This window comes from Theropithecus gelada, chromosome 7b (genome assembly GCF_003255815.1).
Source record: "Theropithecus gelada isolate Dixy chromosome 7b, Tgel_1.0, whole genome shotgun sequence".
Taxonomy (NCBI): Eukaryota; Metazoa; Chordata; class Mammalia; order Primates; family Cercopithecidae; genus Theropithecus; species Theropithecus gelada.
In genome coordinates, this window is record NC_037675.1 from 96665248 (window position 1) to 96677319 (window position 12072).

The window sequence follows — 12072 nt, forward strand, 5'->3', positions numbered from 1 at the left end:
TCCCCCAGTGAATGCAACCAGTTACTGGACTGCAACAGGTGCATGGACCCCAGTACCTTCTCTCAAACATCCATGCTTGGAGGAAAATGTGGCAGCTTTCTTCCCAGATGGGGCTCTGCCTGGGCGCCCACCCTCTTTCTCATCAAGCAGCCCTTCATCTGAATCCTAGTTCATCTAGGATGTGAACCTGCATGTGGGGTGCGCTAAGATCCAGGCAGGCTAATGATCACTAATGATGCTTCCTATCCGACCCAGCAAGGCACACAAGGACAAAACCCCACGTACGGATCCAGCTGCATGCCTGAGTTTTGAGTACACAGCCAAAGAAAAAAGCATGCTCACGTCGTCCAGAAAAAAAAGGAAACCTGGAAAAAAAAACCACACACACAAAAACCACAACAGTGAGAAAGGGCGTCTAAGTTTCCTCGGAGGTCCTCAACTGTCTGTAGAAGTACCCCACCCAGAACCCAAAATAAAATGAAGTACCCCGCCCCGGTCAGGGTCCTGTCTTTTTTATTATCCAGACACACGTATCAGAGCCTGTTAACATCCAGTTGTGGGAACAGCAGCAAGCAGTACACCAGGAGCCACAGGAAGAGAATAAAATACATCATATCCGGCTGCTGGACAAGCTGTGTCAGAGAGTCGCTCTGCGGGCTGTGGCTCCCCAGTGACATGGCTTCTCCTGAGCTGTTGGCCTTCCTACAGAAGGAACACAGAGGAAAGGCAGTTACCAAGCAAGTTCCCAGGAAGGTGGACCCCACCCAGTCTCTCCCTGGCCCCCACTCCCTGCCTGACGACCTGAAGGCTCCCCAGCACCAGGTCCAGGTAGGCCCCACACTGTGTGTGCTGACCCAAGCCAGTGGGTTGGGCCAACAAGGAAGCCCCTCGAGCTTTTGCACACACTCTGTTCATCTCCATAACATCAGGTGGGAGGAGCTAGCAGCGCCATTCCGCAGATGGACACACTGAGGCTTTCGGGTGAAGTGACTTGCCCAAGGCCACGGGATTACTTGGCGACAGAGCTGGCACCTAGGCCAGGTCTCCTGGGGCACCTTTCTTGATGCCACAGTGCTCTCAGAGAGTGGCATGGAGTTAGATACTGATGGTTCGCTGCTGTTTGTTAGTAACAGAGGGGACCCCATAGGTCATCTAAGGGATGAAGCATCCCTGATAGCAGATCATTTTAAATCATCTATCAGAAAGAAAGAAACAAAGACCTCTCCCATTCCCCACAGTTTTGTTTTGGCTTTGGAATATTACCTTTAAAATAATTACTAGGGGCCGGGTGCGGTGGCTCACGCCTGTAACCCCAGCACTTTGGGAGGCCGAGGCAGGTGGATCACCTGAGGTCGGGAGTTCAAGACCAGCCTGACCAACATGGAGAAACCCCGTCTCTACTAAAAAAAAAAAAAAAAAAAAAAAATTAGCCAGGCATGGTGGTGCACACCTGTAATCCCAACTACTCGGGAGGCTGAGGCAGGAGAATCGCTTGAACCCGGGAGGCGGAGGTTGCAGTGAGCTGAGATTGTGCCATTGCACTCCAGCCTGGGCAAAAAGAGCAAAACTCCATCTCAAAAAAAAAAATAAAAATAAATAAATAAAATAAAATAATTACTAGATTTTATTTCAGTCAGATTTACCTTCCTGCTTTTATTTTATAGGCGGTAGTGTTAAAATGCCATTTTGGTTTTGCCTGGTGGACAACAGGGAAGCCCAGAAGGTTTTGCCCGGCGGATAATAGTGAAGCACAGAAGATGGCGGAAACCAACCCCAGACCTGAGTTTCCAGAGGAAAGGGTGAGGTAGGGACCATGAGCTGGGGCTGGGGCCTCTGCTGGGAGCTGCATGTAGAGAAGCCTGCAGTGTAAGCTTCTTAGGGGGTTTCGTGCCATGTAATGGAGATTATGAGAGGCTAAAACCACTTGTCCCAGTACTATCTCCTGATAGCAGGAGTGAGGGGCAGGGTGGGATTAAACATCTGCCGCCATCTGCATACTAAATGATAAATACCCACATGATGGTATTTTTAAAAAAGCTGTCCACAGAAACAATTTAAACTACATACTTTTTATAGAGACAGGGTTTCTCTGTGTTGCCCAGATTGGTCTCAAACTCCTGGTCTCAAACTCCTGGCCTCAAGCAGTCCTCCCTCCTTGCCTCCAAAGTGCTGGGATTACAGGCATGAGCCACCACGTGCAGCCTAAACCATATTTTTTATTGTAAAGGTAATAAATGCTCAATGTAGAAAACTGAAAACATGGCTGCATTTCTCAACTCTATAGGTTCTATTTTCAACATCTCTATCTCATAAGAGCAAAAAGGATTATTTTCCTATGAGCATGTCCAGCCTAGTTGAAAACTTGAATTAGTATTTCCATTTCATGGCAGGGGAAAGGAGCTGTCTTGCTTCTTTTTTAGCAGCCAGAGGGATGGGGTTCTAAGGACCACACTCTGGGGTGTTGGGTAATATTCAGACAGAGGCTTCCGATTCCAGTAATCTAAATCCTTCCAAGCCAATTCAAATCTGTGGTGAGTAAATAAAACTTTTTAAAAATAGAAACATAAAGCAATTCTATGACTTCAACAGGAATGGGGATGTCTCAGAATTGTAAGAGTTTGAGAAGTTTTTCTGGTTCCCTATGTTTTAAATGGGCAGGTTTCCAGCAATTCAGCAACATTAGGCTAGGCCAGCAGTTCTCCGACAGCAAGAAATACTTTCATAGACTTCCTGGCATGTTTGCTTTCCCTCTTCATGTCTGCTCTGATGCCATAAAACTGTAAAATCAGCTCAGTGAGCTTCTGAGTATTGTACCTGCAGTGGCGACAGTGAACAGACAGGCGTCAGGGACTACAGCATTGCGGCGGGGGGGACATAGCCTCATAAGACCACCACCTCTTCTCCCGCCTGGCCCTCCCTTTGCTAACTACCTTATACCACTAAACCACCCTATACCGTACACCACTCATTTAAACAAAGCTGCAGGCTCAGAACCCAGACCCGTCTTTAAACTGACTCATTTTCAGAACCGGGCCCTGCCCATCAGTGTTAATTAATATCTACTTTTCCTTTCTACTCCTATTCAATTTACATCATTTTCTCTGGAATAGTTATTTCCTTGCATTATCCCAAATTATTAATACTGTTATCAACAAAGCAGTGGGAGAAGAACCACCCCTGTAAGGCAGGCTGCAGAATGGAGAAACATTTTATTACAACCCCCACAAAACCTGAAGTAAAGCCACCAACCTGGTTAACATTCGGTTTCTTCTGTCATCCAGATCTGCTGCGTTCCTCAACTGAACATAGCTAAAATGATCCTACAGTGAAATTTATAAACAAAACCCCCGCAACCCAATTAGTAAAGATGAAATCTCTGAAACAGAAAATAAAACGATTTTAAACACACAAAGCCGAGCATGCCGTGCATTTCTCAATACTGTCAGCATCTAGATCCAAAATCAAAGCACTACACAATAGACATTCCTCTACTTCCTCCCCCAAGCCCCTCCCTTGTGAGCAAGAGAATCCCCACCACCTGGAACCCGAATTGGGGTGTGCTGCTCCGGGTTCTAACACATCTGGTACTAAGCACGTGCGAGTGTCCATCGGACCTCCACTCATGTTGCACCTCTGTCTTTGAATGTGATCTTTCTGGGTGTGTGTGCAGGGGGGGTCCAGGCAGGGCGTTTTGGATGCGTTTTTGTAACAAAGAGGCCTTTGGGCTTTAAAATCATCACTTTATTTACATCCCTTATTGCCCAAACCGGGCATCCGATTGGACTGTGCTTAATGACAAGGTTTCAATTTGCTTGTCTTCTATCCAAAAGTATAGCTGTTGCACGTCAGTAATTTCAAAGCTCTGGGCTGGGGAGGAGGAAGGACGGAAAGGAATTGATTAGCAGGGGCCGTGCGGAAAAAGAAGAAATTCACATACTAACCGATTCCGAAGACCTATTAGTATGTCGTCGAATGTAAATGCTGGAGTCACTGTGACTAGTCCTGAAAAACAAACACACGTTTTCAATTGGTACCACCTGGAGCTCTTCATGGCTCAGTTGTACGGTCACCCGCATCCTGGGGCTTCCACATATGGATTTGGGCAAGAGCGACGACTTCACACCCAGGGACAGAAATGAGAGATTTTATCTAATACCCCTACTTGGGTTGGAGAGTGCTTACGAATAGGATGGGCCCTCATCTACAAGAAAACATGAAGTCAGGATTTTAAATAGAAAGCAAGCCACATATTCTTAAAAATCATAGCATTTGGATCAGTAAGTAACCCAAGCATCCCGATGTGTTGGGACTCACCAGAGGTTCTCTGTAATTAGTCAGACCTGGGCCTAGACCAGGCTGCCCCGACTCTCTCTACCTGCCTCTGAGGTCCAGAATGTGCAAGTGGGAATGCTTGCCTCACATTTTTCATGTTCCACCCAGTCCTGGCGGAACGGAGGGTGACGTCATATTTCCTTGAAGGATGGAGCCCTGCCTTCAACCTCGGTGGCTGACCTCTTTCTCCCTCTCCTGAAGTCCCCAGGCCTAGCAGACTCCATTGCATAGTGGCTGCTCAAGGATTCTTTGAGAACTAACCTGTTTAGGGAGAAGTTGAGCAGTTGGGCAGATCCCCTGGGCTGTTTGTCCAAAGCGTTCACCGGCACTGACAGCAGAGCCCAGCGACATGTGAAGATCATAGATGACTGCTAGACAGTCACACCCAGGGGCAGGGACAGGCACGCTGGGAGTCAAAGGCCAAATGGGCAGCAGCCTTCTGTTGTGCCTTGGCCCTCCTCCCCCTGCCTCTGTTTCCCCAAGGTCCAGGCACAGAAGCAAGGCAGAGGGAGGTGGAAAGCCAGGCACCTGCCAGCAACTCCTCTGGCTCTGTCTGTATGGGCTTCTCCCTGCCCCTCCCCAAATGCATATCTCAATAATTTTCTGTGGCAGCTTGCATTACTCACATCATCACAGGCAACAAGGAGGCACAAAAAGAATGTGGACTGTGGAGTGGGACACATCTGAGTCCAAGACTTCCTAGCTCTACCATCTCCTAAGCTGGGAAAGTTACCTGGCCCCAGACCTTCTTTTTCTGCCATATGAGGCACAGTCCCACCAATGTGTCTATAGGTGACATGAGAATGAATGAGAAAATGAGTGTGAAGTGCCTGGATACAGTAAGGGCTTGATAAACACTGGCTGACTATTGTGATGATGAGAGAGGGGAGAGACCAGGGTCTTCTGATCTCTCAGTTACATATTTTCCCAGGGACAAATCTGGCTCATCTGGTGGCCTTGGAGTGACAGAGCAGAGGCGCGCTATGAGATTCCTGTAGATCAGTTAAATCTCATTATCCTCCCTGCTCCCTACTTCTCCCAAGCTAGATCACGCATCCCTACTTCCTTGGAACGGGAATTGTGGAAGAAGCCATAAGGTTAATAGGATGTCCAGCTTCCACGTGCCAGACATTACAGATCTCCTTTGTGGAAAGGTGGATATGCTTGAAGTCAGTGAGATGCTTATAAAGTGAAGTTTGCTCAACTGCAGTTGTCTGGGGGCCAGAAGGCAGCCAACAGAGGCTCCAAGTCTACCGCGTTCACCCCAGCGCCTACCTATGGTTCAGCCATCCACTGCTCACTGCCAGCTTCCACTCAAAGGTTTGAAGAGTGAGGAGAGAAGGCAAGCTTCCCATCCTTCCCATTTTGCTCCTCATGAGGTCTGGTAATGGTGAGGGTGGGTGGGGGAACCCAGGTGTAGAGAATGAGGACTGTACATGAAGCTGTGTTTCCCTTGCTGTCCAATCCCATGCCTGCACCTCCCACCCCATCAAATCCGAAACTGCAAATGACTCTGTAACTCTCCGGCTCCACCTTAAGGGTGAAAAGAGATGAATAAAATACCTGGAAGGAATGCAGTGGTCGCTAGTGTCTTCTTCTAGGTCATCTGAGGATTGAATACTTCCAGGTGCTACAAATAGTGAACTTTCTACGTGGTCCACATGTTTCCTTTTTTCCTTTTTTTTACTACTGATTGATTCTTTCGTTACATTTCCTTCTAGGGGGTTTGCTATGTTTTCCGGGTTTGGGGATTCCTGGGACTGAAAGAACAACCAAATCCAAGTCAGTATGTCATACTGCAGTGTAAAGTAGGTGACACCACCCAGCAGTGCTCTGCTCAGGCCCAGCCAGGGCGTCCCTTCCAATTCTGCCTGTTCCCTGATCCTCCTCATGAATCCCCTGCAGCACAGCCTGCATGAGAGACAAGTGCACCCCAACTCCCACCCCGGTACAGAATTCAAATTCTACAAATTGATGGAGTTAAAACAATATAGGTTCTAGAGTCAGCAATTTGATTTCAAATCCTGGCTGAGTCAGCTCTGCGACCCTGAGTGACTGATGTTATCTTTTTGAGCCTCAGTTTATTTGTTGGTGAAATGGGTACGATAATTATTAATCACGTCCCCCTATTCCATAGGATTTCCTATAAATCATGTCTCTAATTAGTTGTGTGTGGTGGTGCCTGTGGTCCCAACTACTTGGGAGGCTGAGGTGGGAGGACTGCTTGGGCCTGGGAGGCAGAGGTTGCAGTGAGCTGAGATCATGCCACTGCACTCCAACCTGGGTGACAGGTGAGACCCTGTGGAGAAGAAGGAAGAAGAAAAGAAGAAGGAGGAGGATGAAGAAGGAGAAGGAAGAAGGAGGAGGAAGAAGAAAGAAAGGAGAAGAAAAAGAAAGAAGAAAAATAAAGGATAGAAAAAAGGAGAGAAGAAAGAGAGGAAAGAAAAGAAAGGAAAGAAAAGAAAGGAAAGAAAGAAAGGAAGGAAGGAAGAAAGAAAGAAAGAAAGAAAGAAAGAAAGAAAGAAAGAAAGAAAGAAAGAAAGAAAGAAAGAAAGAAAGAAAGAAAGAAAGAAAGAAAGAAAGAGAAAGAAAGAAAAGGAAGGAAGGAAGGAAGAGAGAGGAAGAGAAGGGCTCTTACAGTGAGCAGTGGCTGAATCCTTCACAATCATTATCCATTTAAACAAAGGAATAAATCCAGGAAGCTAGGTGGGCCAAAGGGTGCAAAGGTGGCCTATAGGTTTGGAGAGGCACACAGGCAGGTGTAGTGTTTTCAGGATGCCATCTTCACTGTGCCTTTGGCCAAAGATGGATGGTAATGCAACATGTCTAGCATATATCTGGTAACGAAGATTCTTTGGCCTCTGTCTGCACCAGGCACTCTGAAACCTGTCAGCAAGGCTCCCGAGTGAAATGCAGGAGCATGGTCATTGTTGGAGCCACCTCTCAAGAATTCTTTCAGGGGCTGGAAGAACCTGTTCAACAGGTGTCAGAATAAGAGCATTAGAGTGGCCAGGCCATTGTGCCCCAGGAGAACAAAGCTCCATGCAGGAATGAAAAGCTGCGCTTAGCAATCTGAAATGATAGTCTCACAGGCTGCCCTCATCAATGGTCAAATGCCACCATTTCTGAAAGGTGAAACGAGCAGAGGGCTTATGTATTTTTTCAAGACCAGAAGAAAAAATTGCCATTTTCTAGTCCCTTTGGCTAGAAAAATATCTTTTTTATTTTTTTTTTGAGATGGAGTCTTGCTCTTGTCTCCTAGGCTGGAGTGCAGTGGCGTGATCTCGGCTCACTGCAACGTCTGCCTCCCGGGTTTAAGTGATTTTTCTGCCTCAGTCTCTCTAGTAACTGGGATTACAGGCACCTGCCACCATGCCTGGCTAATTTTTGTATTTTTAGTAGAGACAGGGTTTCTCCATGTTGGCCAGCCTGGTCTCGAACTCTTGACCTCAGGTGATCCACCCACTTCGGCCTCCCAAAGTACAGGGATTACAGGAGTGAGCCACCGCTCCCAGCCTCTTTTTATTTTTTTTTTAAAGGAAGGCAAGGTATCAGAGAAATGCTCCATCCCATCTCCTCTCTGCCAGGAGGCAAGACTCCCAGACCTCACCTTGGGCTCCTCATCAAATGGGCTGTACCCTCTCCCTACGCTCACCCACACGGATTGAGGCAAGGGCTCCACTTGGGAGCAAATTGCAAGGTGGACTTGGGATCAGTGGGCAGTGCTTGCTGGGGAGGGGAGGCAGCAGACTGCAGCCACGTGAGGCAGACGGTGTTGATTTCATTCCCACATAGTACCCAAGGGAGCTCATCTGCCCACGCTCTCACCAAGCGTGAGATCCATGTAAGACGGAGATCAAATCTAGATCTGCTGATTCAACCATTGCAACCTAGGGCTCTTTCAATCACAAGTGCTGGACACATGCACCCTCTGCTTTTGGCAATTGCTGGAAGGAAAGCATTCGAGAAAAAATGCCATATTTGTATTTTCACAGGCCACATCCAATAGGCCAGGAGGGAGGATGCAAGCCGCTAATTAATCATTTTAGTTTATTATTATTATTTTTTTGAGACAGTCTCACTCTGTCGCCCAGACTGGAGTGCAATGGTGCGGTGTTGGCTCACAGCAACCTTCGCCTCCCGGGTTCAAGTGATTCTCCTGCCTCAACCTCCGGAGCAGCTGGGACTACAGGCACGTGCCGTCACACTCGGCTAATTTTTTGTATTTTTAGTAGAAACGGGGTTTCACTGTGTTAGCCTGGATGGTCTCTATCTTCTGACCTTGTGATCCGCCCGCCTCGGCCTCCCAAAGTGCTGGGATTACAGGCGTGAGCCACTGCACCCAGCATTTTAAACAGAGGGGCTGAGATGCAACTCAGGCTCTCCCCACCACCCACTCAGTCCTCTTTCTTTTGTCCTGCAAGAGCTTTCTGGCCATAACAGATTGTGGCCTCAGCTGTGTTGCCCCTCAATCTGCGGACAACAAGGCCAGATCTCACTGGAGGATATTTCTAACCCTGCTGGATTTTCATGGCCTCCTGCAGGAAGCACCTGCATGGCGGCGGGGCTGACTTCAGAGAATTCAGCACACAGGAGGCCGTGGGAGCGAGTGGGGGACTGGGTTCCTCTCCCTGGGGGAAGAAGGGGAAGATGGCAGGCGTGGTCCCTGGCACCTGCAGAGCCATCCAGTCCTCTTCCCGTCCATTCCATGGTTGGCAAACACAGAGTGCGCAGCCCTGCCTGTGTGGCCCTTGGCCTGAGGATGCTGCTTCTCCTAGGGCTTAGGCAGCCACTCCTCATTGCTCAGATTTGGCAAACTGAATAAAACCAGCCCCTGACTTCTGGCCTAGCTAAAATCCTAAGTGTCTTTTAGGACGAACCTGATCCCTTAGACTAATTTCCCTTACTCTCTTTATTGGCTCAACGAATCTTCTAGGTCTTCTACCCCACTCATTCACCCCAACTACTCAATTATCAATAAACTTTTAGACTTTAAAAAGGCTACTTGAACCCAACTTTTTTCGGTAGCTCCTGCAGGATGCAAGGCTCTCTTAATCCTTCAAGCAGCCCCAGTCCTTTGGGCCCCTCACTGGGCTCTGACGAGCCAGAGCTTTGTCATGTGTCTCAGTATTTCATTTACCTTCCAATTGCTGTAAGCCCCCGAAACCATCGTGTAATAAACCTTTGTCCCCTCCATTGGCAGGCCCTGTCAGGCACTGTGCTGGTCTCCAGCATCCAAAGATCAATACACAAATGTCCACTCTCTCACGGGAGAGAAAAACAAAGTCCACGGAAATCAGGTAAGCACTCAAGGAGAGACGGTCGAAAATGTGACCAGCTATAGGGAGGGAGCAATGGCCCTGCCTGGGGAGGAGGTGGGAGCGCTTCTGGGATGAGGTGCCATTTGCATTGGCTTTGAAGGGTGAATAACTGCTTGCCCAGATGGTGGGACCAGCCCAATGACACCTGGAGGCAGAGGAGAGCCTGGATGTCTGGGGGTCTGGGAGGATGCTGGCTTGGCTGGAGGGGAGGGAGACAAAGAGGGGTGGGTGGCCAGGTTAGAGTGGGAAGAGTCTTGGAGTTCATGCTAAGAACTTTAGAACTGATTCTGGAGCAGGAGTCAGGAAGTGATAAGATGGGACCTGTGTTTTAGGGTCATCCCTTTGCAAGCTGAGCTGGGGAGGAGGGACAGTGAGAGACTGGGGAAGGGTCTCAGATAGAGGTAGAGCCAATGCAATCTGAAATAGCTGGTCACTTTCCCACCTGGCTTCTGTGCTTAGGGGACTTCTACCCTTAGTCCCTCCACCCAGAACTCCCTCCCCAGTTCTAGGGTCCCCAAAACCCCCATGCAGCCTTTCAAGATCTGGGTGGGAGCCTCTTTCTGTTGAACCCCTGAATCCCTTTGCTGGGCCCATCTCTTATGGCTGAGGCCACATTCTCTCATAGTACAGTTACAGGGGACTCTGTCTCCCACATCAGACACTGAAGGCAGGATTTTCCTTCTTTCTTTTATCTTCCCGGCAGTGCCAGATGCGTCACTTTCCATGGGGTTGGATGAGTAAGCAGGTGAGCTCATGGAGGGGCTGGAGAGGCTGAGCCCAGGCCCTTCTCCTCCCTGACTGTCTTGCCCTGGATGCCCTGTGTGTACTATATCCAGCAGGGCATGGCCAATGCAGTTTCGGACTCACCTCCTGGATCCCCGAGTGCTGCAGCAGGGAGAAGCACTTACTAACGTGGCATCTACAGGAGGAGCCTCCCCATCAGGCCAGGCCCAGGCACCCCCCTTCACTGATCACTCCAGTGGCCCTTCATGAGCTGCTGGGCCAGATGAAGTGGGCACACAAGTGGCAGATAAGAATGTGACCAGCTGCTCAAGCTCAGAAGAGTGCATGTCCCCTTATCCTATTTACACACCCATTTCAAACCACAGAAACCAAAGATTAGTGCCCATGAGGCAAAGTCCTTTAAAAAATCAAAACTGGAGTCAAACATGAGGGCTTCTTCTGTTTCTCCTAAGTTACTGCAGAAGAACAGGTTAGTGTTCACTAAGTGCATGCTAGATGTTAGCTACGATGACTTTTTTTTTTTTTTTAAACGTTCTAATGCCTATGTTAGTGGTAAGTTATGAGAGAACATCACACACAGGGGACTGTGGGGGTGGAGGGCTAGGGGAGGGATAGCATTAGAAGAAATACCTAATGTAGATGATGGGTTGATAGGTGCAGCAAACCACCATGGCGCACATATACCTATGTAACAAACCTGCATGTCCTGCACATGTATCCCAGAACTTAAAGTATAATAAAAAATTTTATATATATATATATATATATATGTATTTGTTTTTCAATTGTTATTTTAGATTTGGGGGATACATGTGCCAGTTTGTTATGTAGGTACATTGCATGATGCTGAAGCTTGGGGTAATTACCTTCCAACCCCCCAAGCAGCCGTGTCAACTTGGAGACCCTTGGGAGTCACAGTGAAGAAGACCTGGATTTCAAGCCCTCTCCACCCCTCTCAAAGGCTTCCATCATTCCCCACAACACAACCTCTTCTATTTCCCGCACTATGAGGTTCCCTTGGTTGCAGTACCCGACTGTGAGTACACTATTCTCAGTACCTGGGCAATGGGGTCATGAAGGCTGACTCCAGCCTTGAGTTTTAAAGGACTTTTTGTTAGTTTGTTTCTTCCTTTATTGGCTTTTTTTCCTTTTTGTTATTTTTTAATTTTACTTTAAGTTCTGGGATACATGTGCAGAGTGTGCAGGTTTGTTACACAGACATACATGTGTCATGGTGGTTTGCTGCACCCATCAACCCATCATCTAGGTTTTAAGGCCCACATGCATTAGGTATTTGTCCTAATGCTCTCCCTCCCCTAGCCTCCCACCCCCCGACATTGTATGTTGTTCCCCTCCCTGTGTCCATGTGTTCTCATTGTCCAGTTCCCACTTATGAGTGAGAACATGCAGTGTTTGATTTTCTGTTCCTGTGTTAGTTTGCTGAAAATGATGCCTTCCAGCTTCATCCATGTCCCTGCAAAGGGTATGAACTCATTCTTTTTTATGGCTGCATAGTATTCCATGGTGTGTGTGTGTGTGTGTGTGTGTATATATATATATATATATATATATCACATTTTCTTTCTCCAGTCTATCATTGATGGGCATTTGGGTTGGTTCCATGTCTTTGCTATTGTAAATAGTGCTGCAACAAACATATGTGTGCATATATGTC

The 12072-nt window shown here is 47.9% G+C and overlaps 1 protein-coding gene across 1 annotated transcript in view; it reads right to left on the reverse strand.

Moving 5' to 3' along the window:
• Positions 1 to 496: 496 nt before the first annotated feature.
• CLMN (calmin) overlaps positions 497 to 12072 on the reverse strand; it is a 132430-nt gene continuing 120854 nt past the window's right edge. The window contains exons 10-13 of the mRNA XM_025391661.1: positions 5896 to 6092; positions 3942 to 4002; positions 3250 to 3320; positions 497 to 702 (exon numbers count right to left, since the gene is read on the reverse strand). Coding sequence (XP_025247446.1) covers positions 534 to 702; positions 3250 to 3320; positions 3942 to 4002; positions 5896 to 6092 — 498 coding nt within the window. The 3' untranslated portion in view covers positions 497 to 533. The remainder of the gene's footprint in view (positions 703 to 3249; positions 3321 to 3941; positions 4003 to 5895; positions 6093 to 12072) is intronic.